Raw genomic sequence first — 19,950 nt, 5'->3', positions numbered from 1 at the left:
CTGATACTAGACACACACACACACACAGACTGACAAGAGTGACTACATTTTTCTCTGCAAAACTCAGGCACAGAATGTGATGACGCATCAGAGAGATTTCTTGCCGCGTCATAAGTCATTTCAATACTGGATTTATATATTTCTAATTAAATGGCTCTTTTCCTGAGGCAAACCACTGTCCACGCTTAGATGTCCAATGCTGCCTTCTATAGGAAGTAAATTAGCATTGCATTTGAGACGTCAACAAATTCGGCTGCTCGCGCTCAAGATATGAATGTTTTACTTGGTCTCCGTCTGAGAACAAAGGCTCTTGATGAACAGCTTCTTAGTGAAGATTGTAGTTATTATGGTGCTTTTTCTTCACCATCCAATGACTCAATTTTTTTCTAAATAAAATACCAATTGTTTTAAAAGAAGCACCTTGATTTGAAGATTTCTGACTCCAGAAATCTTGTGTGCTGTTGGTAACAGCAGTTATCAAATAACTGTGTAAGTATTGTAAGATGTCAAACAAACAAACAAAGAATGTGCACACCAACACTCAATGTAGGTTTAGTTTAATGGGCACATTTTTCTGGTAAATATTAACACCTGAATGTGAAAAAACTCATTCCTTGCTGACCCAATTGATCATTATTATCCATTTGGACTGAATATGACGCATGAGTGTGTCTTGCTCAGCTCTTCTGAATTTAAAAGTGTGAAACTCTCTGCCGTCCTCAGGCTGACGTTCTTCTTACTCTTTCAACTTTGTCTTTGATATCTTCTTCCCTCACAGCACTGATCTGGCCGGGGTTCTCTCTCGTCGGGCCAACTCTGATCTGAAATGGATATGTTAGGACTTGAAAATATCCCCATCGTCTTGTGTTACACGCATAGCTGTAAAAGCCCCTTTCATTAATTAGGAATATATTATTTACTTTTTCACAGCGTTTGTTTGTTTTTTTTAATTGTGACTCCAAATAAATGAATCTTTATGCCGATATTTATTCTAACCTACATTTATTATACTCTTTATTTAACATTTTTCATGATTACAATAAACATATAAAATATACAGAACTTGGAGCACTTATTTAAAGTTATTTATGCTTCCTTACTTTTATATGTATATCATTTAGTCCAGCGCTTATTAAAAGTGTGTCCTTTGACGCGTAGAAGATTTGTCAGCTTCTCCATAGAGCGTATCTCCTCCACGATTCCTTGCCAATGATCCACCTGGGGCGGGAGCATCTTTAGCCAAGTCCGTGTTGTAGCCTTTTTCCTTGCAATTGGTAGAATTTTAAAGAGATACTTGTCTTCCTTTCGAAGCACCTTCCCTGACACTCGACCCAGCAGGAGGAATTTGATGACATAACCCAGTAATGTCCCAATGTTTTGACAGACTCCCTCCCGGAATGACACTAACTTTGAACAGGACCAAAATATATGACAGTGATTGACGTTCTGATGGCCGCATTGTCTCCAACTGTTCTAACCTACATTTAACATTGAACTGACGACGCTGTCAGAACTTTCCTAGGCCCTTCGTATTCTGCATTAACCCAAATGAAATCATGTACCAGTTCAAGTGTCCATCTAGAGACGCTTCGGTCCCAATCTTTGTTAATCTGAAGTGTTTCGAAAGTGGATTTGAGAAGAAAATGGGGAAGAAGTAAGGCTCCTGAACCGCCAAATATCTTTCCAGGCATGTAGACTGTAACTGACCTAACATTTATAGATGGAAAACTGTGCTAGCTAACATTAGCTGCTGATGAGCATTACATGAGCTGGCTCAAGCCAGCTAACATTAGCTGAGTTCGCTAGCATTAGCGGCCCTCATTGCCCATGGCTGCTATTGTTTCAACTGTATGGAGACAGACATCTCATTGGTCTTTGTCTGTAGCCTCCAAAGCACCACAACGGCGGCGTTTCTGCTCCTGTTATCTATGTCAAGCACAGCAGTAGCCAGTCCTCCACCACCGACTCTGAGCAAACTAAAGCTCTCTTTATCTTAGGCAATAAATGACAGGGAAAAAAAGAACTGTTCAAGTATTTTATTGCTATATGCGTGACAATTAAGCACTTAAATAAAAAAAACAGACAATAAGGTAAAACATACAGAATTATTTGAATTATGAGCTCATTTTAAAACACATTTTCATTCTAAAATATTGTGAAAGTAACATTAAATACGCTCAAACAGTAGCCTATAACGTGGAACAGGTAAACAGCTCAATAACAGAAGTCTATTTTACACACAATAATGTTTAAAAATAATTCTATCATTATTACCACAGTTAAAACACCCTAATGTAGCAAATATCCTTCATGAATCATTTGTGAAAAAGGTTTCTTTTTTCTGTTGAAAAATATCCACTCGTGATATCTCCTATATAATCTGTTTCACAGCAGCAGGAACTACATCTCCTGAGACTGGGCACTGTCACTCTGTGTAACCTACAAGCGTCTTGTATTGCTTCCTTTCTTTGTGCTTTGTTCATTGAAGTTAACACATACTAAGTGAGCATGGCTGAGTTTGATGAATGCAGCATTCCCATATTTGTCCCTCATTGCTGACTGCAAACTGCAGCCGTGCTTTCAAATTCATTAGAACATTTTTTTTTTCCAATTTACCTTCGGAAATGTATTTATCTTTTTTTCTTATTTTCCCTCAGCACTAATAAAAAGCTCTTGATGCAACAGAGGAGTTAAAACTTTAGATTGTGTGGTATCCTGCTAAAAAAGGTTTGCTTACTCACACATGCACGCACACGCGCGCACACACACACACACACACACACACACACACACACACACACACACGCACGTTTGCAGTAATGTCATGCAGCACCAAACCCCAACTCGCCATGATTCTTCGTGTAAGAGCAGAAACCAGAAGGAGGGATGTGGTGGCTTTGACTGATAAGGTGTTTGCATCACATCTTAGTCAATATAAAACTCTCATGATTCTCTTCTCAGGTATTTCTTTTGTCGTTATTGACTTGAGAGTGAAATATTCAATATGGCCACCACAATTTATCCAATTAAGTTTGCATTATCTCCTCAAAACTGAACTAAAAAATGCTGTCTTGTTTTATACAGTAATAGGAATAGAATCTGGTATCCTTCCTGTATTGTTCGGGTATTGTTCTGGTATTGTTCCAGTATTGTTCTGATATCACTCTGGTGTTGTTCTGGTATTGTTCTGGTGTTGTTCCGGTATCATTCTGGTGTTGTTCTGGTATTGTTCTGATATTGTTCCGGTATTGTTCTGGTATCACTCTGGTGTTGTTCTGGTATTGTTCTGGTGTTGTTCCGATATTGTTCTGGTATCGTTCTGGTATTGTTCTGGTATCATTCTGGTATTGTTCTGGTATCATTCTGGTGTTGTTCTGGTATTGTTCTGGTGTTGTTCTGGTATTGTTCTGGTATCATTCTGGTGTTGTTCTGGTATTGTTCTGGTGTTGTTCCGGTATTGTTCTGGTATTGTTCTGGTATCATTCTGGTGTTGTTCTGGTATTGTTTTGGTATTGTTCTGGTGTTGTTTCGGTATTGTTCTGGTATCATTCTGGTATTGTTCTGGTATTGTTCTGATATCATTCTGTTATCATTCTGGTATTGTTCTGGTGTTGTTCTGATATGCTCCAACATCATCATCATTATGGTACAACCTTCAGTACATCTCCCGCGATGCTCCAGTCAGCCTGCACAGCTCTCAAGAGTAGAAAGTCAGCACGCTCTTGTGGTTGCCTCTTATGAGCATGGTGGGGGGGAGGCCCTTCGTTAGAACGTCCAGCCAGGCCATGTAGAGGAAGTCCGAGATGGATTCCTTGCGAGCGATCGGCATGCTCCTGCAAAGGGTCCACAGTTGCTTATACACCCCTCTACCATTGTCCTTTCCTCTCAGGCAGTATTTGTATCTGCTGAAACATGTCTGCAGTATTCTATGCTGTATTGTACTGCTATGTCTTGCTTCTGGAACCACGCTGCTTCCTGTCTGTGTCTCATGAATCATTTCACAGAATGAAGCTTAAAACCAAGATTTTTAATCTGGTCTGGTAAGCTTGATCTCTTCAAAGTGGCACAGGAATGAATCCCAAACCATGGAAGTGAGTTAGCACTGTAGAACATCCAAGCTCCAAGTAAACGGGTATTTTGTTCTACTGCATGATCGCAAGTGGCTAAACACGACTACGGAGGTCGTTACAGACTTTAAACATCATGATACTGAAAACAGAAGCGCTAAGCTGCTGTGGTGACATTAAAGGACCACATTAGCTTTACATTTGTAAGAACTGCATATAAATTTCAAAACATGGTAGTCTCATAAACCATAGAGTTTATTTTTATCAAATAGTTGTATGTTCATCTTGGGGACACTCTAGTTTTTAGTCAAACCTTCTGTGGCAGCTATATTGAATTGGTTTTTGCAAAATGTCTGATATGAGGCAGTGGATTTGGTTCATATTTTAGTTGATTGTTCAACAAGATACAACGCTTCCTTTGAGTTCACTTCCTGTGGCAGCCATATTGGTGAATGATTAAAGCTTCTCTCAATCTCTTACATGCCTTGATAGATTCTGAGCACCGTATGTCTTTGCTCCACTGGTGAGAAGGTAGCGGTGGTTAAATAACGGTGAGCATGCCAGGCTACCTTTGGTAGCTGACTAACCATGTTAAGTCGGTTATACTTACACAATGATCAGATTGGCCGATTTGGAGTTCTGCTGAAGTACTTCATTCAGTCGTACCTGGAGGTTTGTCTGTAAAAACAGCGGCAGGGTTTTTACAAAATCCAAACCAAAGTAATCTAAATGATTTCTGTGTTACTTTGTGTAAAAAATCTTCTCAAAACGAAGGATTTTTGTTATACCTTCTCCTCAAATGCTTCCAGCTCTTCATCAGTAATTTTCCAGGGATGTTCTCGCCGCATGTCTTGGGCCTGAGCGCTGTCTTTAGAGCTGTCACGCAGACGGAACGGCTCAATCATGTCCTCGAACTTCTTTAAGCTGGAGGCAACCAGATAAGAACATGAGCTGACTGTTGAAAAAAATCACTTTTTTTAATCATATAATGAGCTGATAATGTGAGGTGAAGACATTTTACTGCTAGAGGACTACTGCACTGGCTACTGCGCCTGAGAAAATGTACCTGTCATGACTGGGTTTGATGTGGATGTCATCAATCACGATGATTTCAGAACAGTTAATTCGGAATTTCTCCAACAGCAACTTCATCCTGCAACACAGAACACACACACAAACAAACACACACACACAGAGTCACACATGCGCGCACACGCACATTAAATTTGAATGCTGAATGTTTGTCAACTCTGATGTGGTTGCCTCACAGGTTTTAATGCCTGTTAATCCGCTCAATCTGACTCATCCCATTAAATCAAAATTAATATTGAAGCTTTAATTTGCTGATTTACTGACTCTTGTTTGTCCAGCTCACTGCGTCCAGGCTGTCCAGCAATGAAGATCCTTAATTTACAGTCTTTCCACTTCTTCCTAGTGGTGAGGATGTAGGGCAGCAGCAGAGTAAGACCTGTGGAAGAGCCAAAAGACGTATTTTATTGTACCAACAAGCTAAACCGTGACAGAGTCATCTGAAGGTCACCTCTGCAAAGATGGTTTTGAATCAGTAAGTTTTTGTCAGAAGGAGCTAAAGCGTCAACACTAAGTACATTAAGGGTAACACTTGATGTCGACGCGTCGTGACGTGAGCGTCGAAGACTGTGATTGGTCCGCTCAGAGAAGGTTGCCGAATGCATAAAGAGGTGGAAGAACCTCCGCAACAAACATGTGCGTCTCCGGAAGAAAATGGCCACAAGAAGTCATGTTTGTCATATTCAAGTTTAGAGTTTGATTCATGAAAGCAAACAGTCGTTCAAAGAAAAGCACTGGACTTTCTGCTGTAAATAGTTTTGTTTTGGAATCCGACAAGAGCCCCGGAAACCATACAAAGACACAGCCACACCCCCTAGCGGCTTGTCGGTGAATTGCAGAGCAACGCGTTCCCTCGACGCAGAACTTCGAATGCTCAATGCGCCGTCGCCGCGACGCAGAAGCATAAACCAAGCTTAAGGGTACATAATGGTTAGTTAATGGTTAGTTATATGTCAGAATACGCATTAGTTAAGCATAATTAGCCATTTATTAATGCTCTAGGTTGCCCTTATTTTAAATCAGGGACAATGTCAGTATGGACAATTTCAGCTTTTTCTTTTTTCCTTTTTTCCCGTTCTGCCATGAGATAATTTCCTTTTTCTCTAACTGTTAACAGAGGTAATATTTGTTTGGACTCTTCATTTATGAAATTCCATGTTCACCCTCAGAAAACATATTAAAGCAGTAAGATCTGTTCCCACGTTCAGCCTATTTCTACTTGACATGCCTGAGTTCAGTTTACCTCAATATGAGATGTGGACCAGCTCCTTCTTCTGTTCTCCTGATTCTAGATCTTAAAATACTTTTTTTTGAAACCCCCTTTCATTTCACTGACCTTTATTTGTCTGAGATAATCAATACTCAGGGTCCAAAATAAAACAGCCTTCAAACTCTTTTCTCTCTCTTACTCTCCAAATGTTTGTATTTGATTCTTTTGCTTTTCATCCCTCCTGAAGGGGGTTTACGAGCTAAACAGGTCAGAATCACTCATCTCCAAATAAAATGATGATTTATTCATGGTGATGGTAAGAAAAGACCATTGTGAGCTGCAATATTCGTCTATTGACAGTTTTTCCTGAAGAATTATTCATCCCGCTGGTTGTGGAAAGCATTAGTATCAGGGACCAAGTACCCAGCTACAGTGCGTGTCTCTTGAAAATATTGGCAAAGGTGCACAAGAGAGGGCTGAACCAGCACCCACCTCCATCGTCAAACAGCCACCACACATCAATGTTGCCTTTCGGCTGTTTCCTCTTGTACTGAGCCCTGGTCTCCAACAGCTTCAGATTCATCTTGGCCTCGTGTTGGGGTGGAGGGCTGCACACGGACACTGGGAGAAAAGAGAGCAGAGGTGAGAGCTGGATTGGAGAGGACCAGTACTGTAGATGTGGAGGCATTTATTGACACGGGGTGAAGTAAGACGAGGGAACTAACGACAGAGCGCCTTCAGGCCCTGACTGGAGACAGATTCTCCTCTCACGTCTCATGCAATGAGAAGTATGCAGATCGCATATTAACAACCATTGTTGTTTTGCCAGAATGGAGCTCAGTGGTGTTTGTGTGTGTGTGTGTTCTTGTACTTGCTACATATTGAGGACTAGAATACATATTTAACCAACAGAGTGAGGACATTTTTGGAAAGTGAGGACATTTTAGCCGGTCCTCACTTCTTCAAAGGGCCGTTTGAAGGTCAGGACTTGGTTTTAGGGTCAAGGTAAGAATCAGGTTCAGGTTAGGTTTAGGGTCAAGGTTAGGGTCAGGCAGTCAGTGGAGATGGTAGGTTTAGAGTGAGGGGCTAGGGAATGTAGTACGTCAATGAAAGTCCTCACAAAGATATAAGTAGAAGGGTGTGTGTGTGTGTGTGTGTGTGTGTGTGTGTGGTGTGTGTGTGTGTGTAGAGGCAGAGTGAAGGAGACCTTGCAAGCATCCCCTGTGTGGGTTAAAAAGCTCTTCAGACCAGAAGGAAAAGAACCCTGTTATTATATTACACCCCAGTGACATCTTTAAAGGATTCACTTATATCTTACTGGGAGTGTTTCCAAAAAAGGTGTGTGTCCTTTGTTTCATTTGTTAAATGTATGTTGTTTTATACTTTTGGAACTGTGCATTAAAGAAAACACACTGGAAGACACAATGTATAGAGCTACTTTGTCCTAAATAACCTGCTGGATTTGGGCTTATTTAGGATGGAGTTTTGTGGCAAACAAAAGGCTATGAGACTCTCGACACATTTTGTTCAGCAAGATAACTTTGACAAACAAACCAGCAACCACTGTTTTAAGAAGCATCAAAGCTTTGAAATTCACAAGTGTGGTATTTACTGACGTAATTTATGCCATGGAACAAAATCTTAGAATATCTAAATGTTGTGTAAACCACAAACTTTTATCTCAGGCATTTAACCTGAAACCCATTTAAAAAAACAACAACCTTGATTTTAAAGCAAGGAACCAAACATTCATCGATCCTAACTTATTTCCGTGTTCTGCTAATCATCCCTGCACCACTCGATAGGTTGTAACCGAATCCTCCCTGGAATGTCGGCTAGTAACGTAACTGGGATGGAAAAATAACTGCTGGTACCTCTAGTGGTGAGCACCTGCTGGGAGGAGTTTCTGGACTTCCTGAACAGTCCTTTAGATTTCCCCCCATTCGGCATCATCTCCCTCTCCAGTGCCTGTTGCTCCTGTGCTGCTTTTAGTGTCTCCTCTGAAAGAATAACAGAAAAAGAAATTGAGTATATATGACGTATATATGCATTGTGCTATCCCAGCGAACTGGTTGTCTGGAGGTTTATCAGTCCACTTCCCCACCTTTATAAATTAGTTGTAATCTACAGAACAAAGTACCATTACTTTATCAGAGCATAGTTTATCATAATCAGTTATGGGATGTGGCGAGAATAAAGCACTGTGCTTGTTTTACTTTTGTTTACTAGCTTAAAGATGTTAATAAAATGTTATTTGTATGTCTCTATGTCTTTGATAGTGTGGGTGGCCCATACCATGCAAATCAGTGTGTGTGTATGTGTGTGTGTGTGTGTGTGTGGGGGGGGGGGGCTTACAAATTCCACCATTCAACATTGGGTCTTGTTTATAACACTGTGTATCACAACTTTAACTGAGGACATCTTCTCACCTTAACCCAGCGAGTCTTTTGTGCCTCACCCGTACCAGGCCTTAATCTCATTGACACACCAGAAAACATTTCTATCCATCAATGGATGCTATTTTTTAATTATTTATTTTTCGTCATTGTTATTTGCATGTATGTGTACTAATTTCCTCTCAAACTATTCTTGTGAACAGTGTTGGTATATTTGTCTGGACATGCACCGCTTGTTATAAATTGTCCCTCCTGAGATTGATGAAATAGCACAAACCACTGGTTACGTTATTGAAGCAGGGATTCCCTGCAGCGAGCAGAAAAGAAACTCCAATCTTGGCCTTGCTTCTGCGTTCCCTCACCTATTTTTAACTCATCTTATTCGACTGGGTTGTTCATTTATTGTTTAATAATCATTTCCTTCTGACCTTCAGCCTCAACAAATTGAGACAAATCAAGCCCATGTTGGATCCTCAGCATCACAGTTCCATACTCCAAGTCAAAAGCATCGCTGTGAAAAAGAAAAAAAAGAAAATCAGCTTCATAGATTGTCTGACTGATTATTGGTTTTGTTATTGCTATGTATGAGAGTGAATCTTGACTGGTGACTTACTGCAGGACTCCCACATAACTCTGCACAGCCTCCATGCCTGCAGTCTGCCAGTTGTTCTTGAAGCCAACCATTAATGTGTTGGGCTTCATGCGACCAAGACCCGAGGCCTGAAAGGAGAAGTGTGTCAGCCATTGTAAAGAGATAAAACCCCAAATCAGAGGTAGTTGTTAACTGAAGGAACACAGGCATCGTGCTATCCTGCGGTTATATGTTTCATTAACTGGAGAAAAAGAAAAAAAAAAACGAAAAGTTTAAAAATGGCCCAGACAACAAGGCCAAAGTTGTTTTACAGCCACAAGTTATGACCAGATTACTCAGCAGATCTCCTTGCGTCTGCAGGGACTCATCCAATGCAGTGTTAATCAATTATAGCCCTTAATCTGCCGTTCTGTTTGAAGTAACAAATCTTGCCAATGAAATGAGGCCTTATCTCAAGAGTGTGATAGCTAGAGCCATAAGACTGTTTTCTTGCTCCTCATTAACTCTCTCCTCTTCTGGTCTAAACACGGTCGTAACACACCAATTGATACTCTGGGTTAGAGGGAAGAAATTGATCAATAAAAATGGTTTAAATCTCCTCACAATCCAAAGTTACACATTCACAGAATAGGTTTTTCTGGGTTAGTTGTTTTGTTTGTTGTTCATCGTATCTCATGACCACACTGACCTGCAGCAGGCTGTTGGCTCCTTCCCTGAAGTTGTCACAGGCCACGGCTGCATAAAATGCCTTGCGTTTCTTTTTCCTCAGCCAAAGTTGGTTCTTCTCCATGCTGGCATTCATCTCTTGAAGAGCCTCTGATCTGGGACCCTGGAGAAATCGAAACAAACACACACAGTGAAAGAGAGTGATATCATGCACTGAAGACCAGAGACTTGGGGCTCAAAACAGTTGGTATTCCCATCAATTCTCCCTCAAATATCTGCCGCATGTGACGTCTACTCTCAATTTGACCTAAATGATGATGATCAAAGTGACATTAGGAAAGAGCACCTATAGGCTTTGCCTGTATGTTATTATAAAGTGACTTTACCACAAACACTTCACAGCTGAGACAGAGTCCATAGGTCTTGGACAGGGACTGAGCCAAGTCAAGGAGGGCCGGTCTGGTTTGGGCTGCTCCCGTCAATGCTAAAATCTGAGGCCTGAGAAAAAGAAATCCCAGTATTTTAGGAATCCCCGTGGATAGAACTGTTTGCATTTTCACCCTCACTGATGCAGACTTTTACCTGAAGTTCTTGACATGATCCTCAACCCAAGATACAGACAGAGCGTTGCTCACTGCACTGACAAATGTCACGGCCTGTGTGGATGATCCCCAATTCACATCTGGAAAATGTAACAGGTGAGCGCTACCTTGCAGACGTCACTGGCAATTGTGCAAGTGCAGCATAGAGACCGGGCTCACCTGGCTTCTTAACTGTGACATAAATGTAGAGGAGGATTTCAATGGCGTATGTGAGGAGTGCGGCCCACCAGTTGATAACGAACATGACGCCGCAGCAGAGCAACGCCCCTAGCAAGGAGAGCCACATGTTGTAGAACTTATAGGCTGGTCTCCAACCTAGACAAAGCATAAAGACGGAGAGGGAAGGATCAGCAGCTGTTCCCTGTTAGAGAATTTAGAGCAATGTGACATATGCAGAAAAATATACAGCACACAATAATTCAGTGGGGTGCTTTTGTGATCTTGTTTTCAAACACTCAGAATAAAAACTGAAGTATGAATAGAAACAAGCTGAGACGCTTTAGCCCAATTTGTAGGACTACGCATCTCCAAGCTGCTCTGGCTGCAGACTCACCTGGAGACTTAGCCCAGGATGCATGGAAGCAGGAGAAATTGATGAGAGCATACGATGCCAGGAAGAAGTTTGAAATGATTGGGGCGATGGTGTTGAGATTACCTACAGAGAAAAAAAAATCACAACGGATTTAATCTATTTCAGGTAGTTCTTGCCAAATAGGAATCAATATACAGTCAGAATTCACATATTTCAGGTTTTAGTGATGAATAATGAAAGTCATGACAGGCAACTGACCAATAAGAATGAAGGCCACGGAAATAATGAAGGTTAGGACATAACCACGTATCGGCTCGTTGTTCTTGCCATGTCCTTTAGCAAAGAAGTGCAGAGCCTTGTAGATGTTGTCCTGGCAGAGTGCCTGAGATAAGACAGAGAGGGAGTTAGAAAACAAAGGCCACATTGTAGCTGCATCTCAGTGGGGAGCTACAGAGTTTGGAACAGACTAGGAATTTCTGACCTGGAAGACTTTGGGAGCACTGACGAGAGAAGCCAGGGCTGATGAGAGTGTGGCAGAGAAAGTTCCGGCAATGATGAGAGGACCGAACCCAGACACCATAGTCATCACCTGATCCAGAATAGAGGACAGGAGAGCATTGAAGACAGAGCTAACGACTCCTCATGTGAGTGGAATACAGTTTGGAGGCTGTTTACCTGGAAGTTATTCATCAAACCAAATGAACATTCTTTCACTGCACAGGCAGAGAAATTATAGCCAAGCTCACAAGCAGATGTTCCACTGTCACAAGCTACTCCAGAGAGCATGATGTCGGTTATGTTTCCTGTGGCATCACGTACAACAGAGGCAGCTGAACACACACACACACACACACACACACGTATTTGTCATAAATGAAAAGTCATATGTTGCATGACTTAAATTGCTCTTGGGAGTTTCACTGCATAGATAATTATACTTACAGACACAAAGGGCGACACCAAGGTAGGTGACACCAGTGATAAATATGGCCAGTAAAGTACCTTTAGGGATGGCTGCCTGGGCATCCTGTCAAATATATACAAAATATATGCGCAAAAATGCAAATTAGTAAGTACATTTATGTCAGCATGTCTCCTGTGCATGACTTCCTCATAGATTGAAGGTACAAAAAGTTGATTTTCTAAGTCAGGTCTGTACCTTGCCTGTACGCAATAACAACAAGTACTCCCCATGCTCTTGCTCCAGATGGTACAAGAATCACTGAATGAAAGTTACCCGTAAGTCGCCTGAGATGTTTGCTCCTGCCAGGATCCCCGTTGCCGCAGGGAAAAATATGGAAAACACTGAAAAAAATGACTCGCCATCTCTAAAATCTGGAGGAAAATTCTCTAAGAAAATTTTGCCTGTGGAGAGGAGAATGAAAAAAGGAGAGAGAAAAGTGCTTTTAGAATGAGTCAGATTTGTACTTTTTCTTAGATAAATTGATGTTTTTCAGTTCACAATTGGTTTGGAGATGTGCCTCAGTGTTATCCTTACTATTGTAATTGAAGAAACCTTGGGATTTCTTTTCTTTGGTTGCAGGGATGAATGTTCCCACAAATACGTTGATGATGGCCACCAGCAAGATAATGAGGAGAATGATCTGGGCCTGTGAGGGGTGAAGAATTGGGTTACGGTTCGAAGTTTAATCACAACAAGTCTGGAGATTAGCAAACAAATAGCATTCAGTCTACCTTGGCCTCCCATTCCATTCCTGCAACTGATATGGCCAACAGCAACACCACCGTGATGCACCCGATAATTCTGATGTCATTTATTTCATCCACCATCAGAGCTGCGTGCTCCTGTGTAAAACAGAAAAGAGGCTGCAGGTAAGCCTGGAGTCTAATATTTGCCACAGCTGGATCATTTGAACGTCATACACCTTGAGCAGGTCAACCACCGTCTCAGCAAACCCCACCACATACATGGCCACAGCCACTGCGTTGGCAAAGGCAAAAATCAGACCAATCGACCCACCAAACTCTGGTCCTAAACTGCGAGATATCAGGTAGTAGGCCCCTCCTGAAAGTGACACACATACAGTAGTGGATGATTAATCATCATATCACTCCTGATTGACTGATTGATCTGATGTCAGGGGAAGTTAAATGGTTGTAAAAACAAGGATGACCTTAAAAGGTGACATTCACAGGTAGCCTGGAGCCTTGTGTCCTAACACAAATTCTCCTCCTGGCCCTTAGTTTTATCCTCCAAGTAAATGATTTTATGTCAGAATGAGCGTGTGTTATCTCAGGCTACGTTGATGCCTGATGAGTGACTCTGGTGCATGTAAAAAATAGCCTTCTAGGGCTACTTATTTAATATCTTTAATTTTCTGTATATGTATTGATGATGGATTTTCTTACCTCCTCTGACTACGCCGTTGGTGCAAATGGCTGACATAGAGAGGCCAGTGATAATGGTCACCACACAGCTGAGAGCAATAACCACAATTCCCAGACCTGAAACAGAAAGTATAAGAGTTAAAAATAATTGTTTCAAAACTAAAAACTTATTGAGGAGTTATATCTTTGGTGGTCAGTCATAAAACACTTTGATGGTGAAATGAATCCCTCCTCCTCACAGTCACCTTTACACACAGCGAGAGCGAAAAGTCCCAAAGGAGCCTGCAGGCTGTGAGTTACAGCCACCTGCTGTACCTGCTCTGCCAACTGCCAGCAGCTTTCCGTGCCTCTCAAAACCATTTAGTTACGCTGCCTGAACAAAAGCTGGTGCCAATCGATAACTTCTTAAGCAATGAATACCCTCATGAAACATACACAATCCCTCTTTTTTCCCCTCCGCTTCTTACAAACTCTCACATTCACAGATGTGGGTTTGACAGGTAAACTCAATCAGGCAAATGGGTTGTGTTTTTCTATATTATCATCAAATAAAGAATCTCATTGAATTTTATGAGGCCTTTAATTGCAGTAGTTCCTTGCGCGCCCCAAGCTGTACTGGGAGAAAAGGGAGAACCTTGAGCGGAAGGAAAATGAAGGGAATCTTGAAGAGTGAAGAGACAGACGAAGCACCCTGCAGGAATACCAAGTGCACTAATGAGCTCAGACTCTGCATGTGCTTCACTTACCCCAGCCTGCCTGTCCGAACACCCAGGACAGACGGATGAACAACATGACACCCCAGATGTTCAGCATGCATCTCACCTGTGGAGGATGAGTTGGATGTTCAGTAATGGCTAGGATTGATTATTGTAAGTGAAGGATAGGACGAGTGTAGTGTGAATGTTGCCATCTACCCTTTAGCTGCACATTCAAAAACGGGGTTACACCACAAGAACTTTCCTGTAGTCCCCTTTTGAAGAATGCTCCCTCAAAGCCACAGTTGGGCAAACCTTTTTTTTGGATTGGAGTGTTTTTTTTGTTTTGTTTTTTAAACAATGTAAGTTTTTTCACAGCAGACGTTTTGACTTGTCAAAGCGGGAAAAGAACAATTATGAGGGCTGCACTCAATATATGTTAAGATTTTGTTTTTGACGTTTACACCAACGTTGATTGATTCCCTGAAAGCCTCACTTGACCCAAGACCCCGCCGACCAGGCCACAGTTATGAGGAGTGACCTTGTTTCTATAAAAACAAAAGGAACCCATCATGACCCAACATAACTCACCAGGACGCCCCTTATCCAGCCAAACTTTACGGCTCCTTTTTCTTTCTTAATGGGAGCAGCAGACTCCAGGTCATCAGAGGGGGTCCCGCCACTCCCCTCACCATCATCCTCCACAGTGTCTGGAATGGAGATGGCTCCATTCTGTTTTGAAAAGAGAAACATGCTTATTCATCTTAATATGATCTGTTATGAGATTTTTGTTTGGACTGTATGAAAAAAGTCGAAGTAAAGAGCCATTATTGTGAAGTTTCATTCTACAGAGCAAAGTGCCGACAGGAGCCGGCCTTTTCATGTGGGATGATGCGTGTGTTGTCTTTCTCCCTCTGTAATGCACTCGGGAAGATTCAGCGAGGGAGAGTTTTGATTTGGATGAAGATTGATAAAGTGTGTGCAGAGACATTACGCTGCCGTGTCTGTCCTTGAAAACTGAATAGAAAAATGGGGAGGACAAAGCAAACCTAATTTTAACTTTCTATGAAGATAAATACTGACTGTTAAATGACTCTCCAGCTTCTACTCCAACATCTGATTTAGTGCGACCTCTCCGATGCATTTTATCTCCAGTGGCGTTGCAGTAAATCAACCTTCTGCGTAATTCAAATTGTAGGCTTGTTAAATCTTTGAGTCAAGGTCATTCATTCAAAATGTACAACAGAGAGAGATGTCCGCAGTAAATCCTCCAGTTGTTTTCTGCTGTTTTACATCCGACAGATTATCTGACAAGTACATTTCAAACTCTCAAAACTATGACTCAGCAGAGTTGTGGCCTTTGTGCGCGCACTTACTGTTACCCGTCATTCACTTAAATTTGAGGATGTTTGTCATGAGTAGCCTGGTTGGTGTTTTTACTCAGATGCTTTTGACCATCTTTCATTCTCTTTTTATCTATATTTTGGAGTGGAACTCTTGGACCAGATCCGTTAACCACCCCACCCCCCCAAAAAAAAAGAAAAATGCTAACCTAGTTAAATCTTTAAGACTGAAATGACCTGCCCCATGTCTATTGCAACACAAGGCATTGTGACCGTCCAATAAAAAAGTCAATAAAAGTCTTAAGTGTGTCAAGTATCTAGTTCAAGTAATGGCATCAGCACCTTTTTTATTTTCACGTCTTTCACTGAAGAGATAATGACTGAATTGAGGCAACAAGTTCATCTCATACATTTGCCAACTTTCACATTTTGTCATGCTCTCACCTTCTGGAAGACATCGTGGAGCTCCTGCAGGGATGGTCGCACAGCCCGGTGACCACTCACACTGCCTGCATTACGATAGAAGTCAATGTTGGGCACTCGGTCCAAAGTGTCATGGCCAAAAGCACTGACCACAGAAGGCCGGACAGTCCGGTGCTCGCCATTGGAGAAGTTGTCTTCATAGACGGGAGGCTCGTCCAGTGTGGCGTCATAAGCGGGGTTAACATGCTCCCCTCCGTTAGACTTCAGCCTCTCCATCAGGAATGCTGAAGGAGACTCTCAGATTGAAATGATAAAACAGCTGTGTCGATGTTTAGCCTTCAGTCATCCAGAGTTGGAGAAGAACAGCATCAACTGGTAAGTTTGTTTGTTGTTGTTTATTGAAAAGTAGGCTAAGATAAGAGCCTGAGATCTTCTAAGCTTCTCGAGCATGGTCTCGATTTGTCTCAGACGGCCCACATTTATACCCTGCATCCCAGGGTCATACCCAGGCTGGCAGCTATTGGTTAACGCTCAGGATCAACCCTCAGAAAGTGGAACAAGGGGTGTCAGATATGTCCTTGCTCCATCCTAAGGGACACAAAGGCGTTGCTTAACGATTAACCGAGTCATAAACGCTAAACGAGAGATAAAGGCGCTCATTGCCAGAGCTTTGGAGAATTGATTACTAATATCCTTGTCTGAAGTGCAGAGTAAAAGCACATGGTGTTCAGTTGTTGCAGTTTATGGAGTTGAAGTTATGGGTAGTATTTCCTTTCATGCAACTGGCCCTTTGGATGAATCATTGGGAATCATCATCATGGAAGTTCCCACTTAAGGAGAGAAAACATAACTGAGCAGGAAAAGTTTCAAGGTTACAGACCTCAAATGATATGAATGTAGAAGTGGAAGATTAAACTAATGTTAGAAGGTGGGAAAATATTGCTATCCTAGTACGTAGATACGCTATCGCTCAAACAGAAATGTTTTAAAATGAATATTAATTTGAAGGATTCGCTCTACTACAAACATAGAGATGGGAAGTTGCCGGATTGACTCCAACAGAAAAAAATAGCCATAAAATGAGAGTTAATATGAGACCATGTATTACAGGAACACGCCAGAGGCACTTCTCTACAGCCACATGACTTTTAAAGTGCCTTTAAAAGACCTCTTAACAGGTACACTTCCTTATTACTGATACACCACAGTGATTTATGCGTGCAGCGAAAGGCAGGCTAATGACAAGAAATCTGACCTTGGGAGTATTGCGAGCTGAGAAAAATACTCCTGCACGTGTTTTTATGTACAAATTGAAAGGAAGCGATCTATTGCACAACGCCCATCAGACTCAGAACACGTCTGTTCGAAGTTGCAACTAGACTGAGTCATGCTGACATGAGAACGTTTTCCAGGATGGCATCTAGAGCTCTGCGCTTGGGTCTCATGTCTATAAGAGCTCAGATTTTGTGTTTGTTTGGTGTAAAGTTGTATCATATCTGATCTATTAAGCAGAGAGAGGAACACTGCAGTCGTCTCAGAGATCTTTGCTGACTCCGGACATAAAAGCCTTTACATTATCAGGGGTGTTAGACTTTCATCTGCTCTGCTCAAGCACATTCAGAGTCTGCAGGTCTCCTCAAACCACTGTAGAGTCTTTGTGAGTGCATATGCTCCAATTAGTATGGACTACATGTGAACAGGCAGGAAATCTGCACCACAGTGTCCAAAGGGCTTAAAAGAAGCAGGGGAAAAATCCCATTGCAGCATTTCTCAAACCTCGCTCTGATCACTGCAATGTGAAGGAAGTGCAGATAACAGCAAACAGGATTCCAGGGTGGGTAAACTTGAGAGCTCATCTCACCTGCTGACAGGCTGCATAGCCCTGGCAACTCAGACAAAAAATCATTGATCCTCCATCAAACACGGTCGATTATACACACTTGGATTTAGAGGAATGTATCGAAGATATCGTGACAACTTTGTTGGAATTACACACACCCACAGATTTGTCTTCTCCGTGTAACAGTTTACTAGCGCCAAGTAAACAGATCTAAAAAAAAAACAAAAAAAAAAACTAGAACTAAACAAACAAAACAATAGAATAGATATGTATCAGAAATCCTGGGGGCAGTACGGCGGTTAGAACTGTGGCCTCACAGCAAGAAAGTTCTGAGTTCAAGCCCCGGGTGGAGCACAGAGCCTCAACATTTTTTTCTGACAATACGGTCTTCTAATAGCTATTATTTTGTTTCTCAAACATCATAAATATTAAACACCATAGTCCTCTTTTATGCATAATAAATACAAATATTTGGCAGGGTTAAACTCACTCCGGTCTGAATAATTCATTTTATTAGTTTAAATCATTTCTGTTAAAAAATATATCTCCTTTTTTTTTTTTTTTTTAATATTTTCATTTAACTTCAAGGAAATACGTGCAAGCAACGAAACAGCAACAAAAAAAGGGTATCCGAGAGCCAAGCGGATTGTTTTATACGTGCAGTTTTCATCAATTAAAAGTAATTCATTAAACATAATAGTTTTATAATCATTAATGACTGATATAAATATGAATCGCGTCAAAGTAGGTAATCATTGACTGATCTATCTATACAGGCTTCACAATAGTGCCCTCCTTTAACACTGATAAACTGAGTTCAGCCGCACATTTAAGACTTTTGATGAATAACAAAAATACATGAGCTGCAGTCTTGACCACCTCAATGACCCAGCTGAGTCAACCATTTTTTTTGGACATGTCCTGAAATGAAGCTAGCGTGCGGTAGCGCTGTTTAGTCGAGGGCTATTTGGAAGGCCTCAGGAAGGTGTATCTCCTGGTCTTATCACAACAAACAGGGACGTATTGTGAGGTCCGAAGACCACGAGTAATAAAAGGAATTGACTGATAATCGGTCAAAGCTAAAGTTCACCATCCGTCTGACTCAGTGGCACTTTCTATGGAACAAGCGTTTTATCAGCAGCGACGTCCAGTGTTTATCAAATCAGTTTGTTAAATCTAGATTTGATATTACAATAATCTCCCAATTATGTATCCAGCCGAAGGCAAAAAAAAAAAAATCATGAAGGTATGATATTATATTTCAGTTATTCGGGCTTTTCCTGATTATACCTGTTTGCTGCTCAAAGCTCAGTCACGAATGTAAAGCAGGAGATGGATGTTTGAGTCTTGTCCTGATTTGAAGTTTTTGAGTTTTATTTTCAATTTTATATTTTTTACCCAAGCGTGCTTGCAGTGAAACCTGACGTGACCTTAGCCATCATCAAATCATCAAATTCATAGAAGTTTTGGTTCTAGTATCGAGTGTATATTATTATTGTTGTTGTTTCAACGTGCGTGGTTGTTAAAATGTGATTACATGTATCTGTGTTTTGCAGAAAAGGAAAATGCTTATGCTTTATCATTGCTGGTCAGTTATGCACCCATAAAACCATCCTGGCTGCTCACTTTATGGCACCTCTGGGTATAGTAGTTGTCTCTTTATTCCAATTAAATGGGGTGAAGTGATTGATGGAATTCTAAATACCTTAAACAACCAGACGGCACGCAGAAACCTGTAAACACCATAAATGCCATTATCAGTTTTCAAATCTGATCAAACACCTTTGTCAGAAGGAAAGTTGTGCGCAGTTCGTGGGCCGACCTGAGGAGGAAAAGGTCACGGTTTGTTTGTTTTTTGTCTTTTTTCCTCGCTAAAAATAGATTCCAGATAAGGGATATCACATCAGTGACAGAGATAATGGATCAGTAATGATTGCATTCCTGATGAATGATGTGTGTCAAAAGAGGTGTGCTTGATGTCCTGGCCTCTGACTGCAAACCAGCCACAGGAACACAAGCTGCTCTTATTGTCAGATCGTAAAACAATGCCTGTGTGCAACCTTGCTGCTGCTGCATTGCTTCCTCCGGCTCTCCAGACAGCCGGCACACATCGAGCTCTCTTGTCTTCTAGTGTTGTTCAAACACA

At 41.4% G+C, this 19,950-nt stretch overlaps 1 protein-coding gene across 1 annotated transcript; it reads right to left on the bottom strand.

The window, feature by feature from the left end:
• Positions 1-3,339: 3,339 nt before the first annotated feature.
• On the bottom strand, positions 3,340-19,931 carry slc12a1 (solute carrier family 12 member 1). The gene is made up of 26 exons (XM_086225771.1): positions 15,980-19,931; positions 14,790-14,930; positions 14,250-14,325; positions 13,525-13,620; positions 13,041-13,180; positions 12,850-12,960; positions 12,653-12,764; positions 12,392-12,519; positions 12,097-12,181; positions 11,830-11,984; positions 11,636-11,743; positions 11,413-11,536; positions 11,176-11,277; positions 10,782-10,937; positions 10,603-10,702; positions 10,407-10,518; positions 10,043-10,183; positions 9,376-9,482; positions 9,191-9,273; positions 8,241-8,366; positions 6,859-6,987; positions 5,424-5,535; positions 5,134-5,220; positions 4,856-4,991; positions 4,678-4,745; positions 3,340-3,833 (listed from the first exon to the last, which is right to left on the bottom strand). The coding sequence occupies exons 1-26, from the start codon at positions 16,238-16,240 to the stop codon at positions 3,698-3,700; spliced, it is 3,132 nt and encodes a 1,043-aa protein (XP_086081897.1). The 5' UTR covers positions 16,241-19,931; the 3' UTR covers positions 3,340-3,697.
• Positions 19,932-19,950: the final 19 nt, after the last annotated feature.

Source organism: Aulostomus chinensis, chromosome 2 (assembly GCF_037954235.1).
Source record: "Aulostomus chinensis isolate RoL2024-O1b breed Wild chromosome 2, RoL_Achi_v1.0, whole genome shotgun sequence".
NCBI lineage: Eukaryota > Metazoa > Chordata > Actinopteri > Syngnathiformes > Aulostomidae > Aulostomus > Aulostomus chinensis.
Note: the sequence above shows the minus strand (reverse complement) of the source record. Positions and strands in the feature narration are given on the sequence as shown.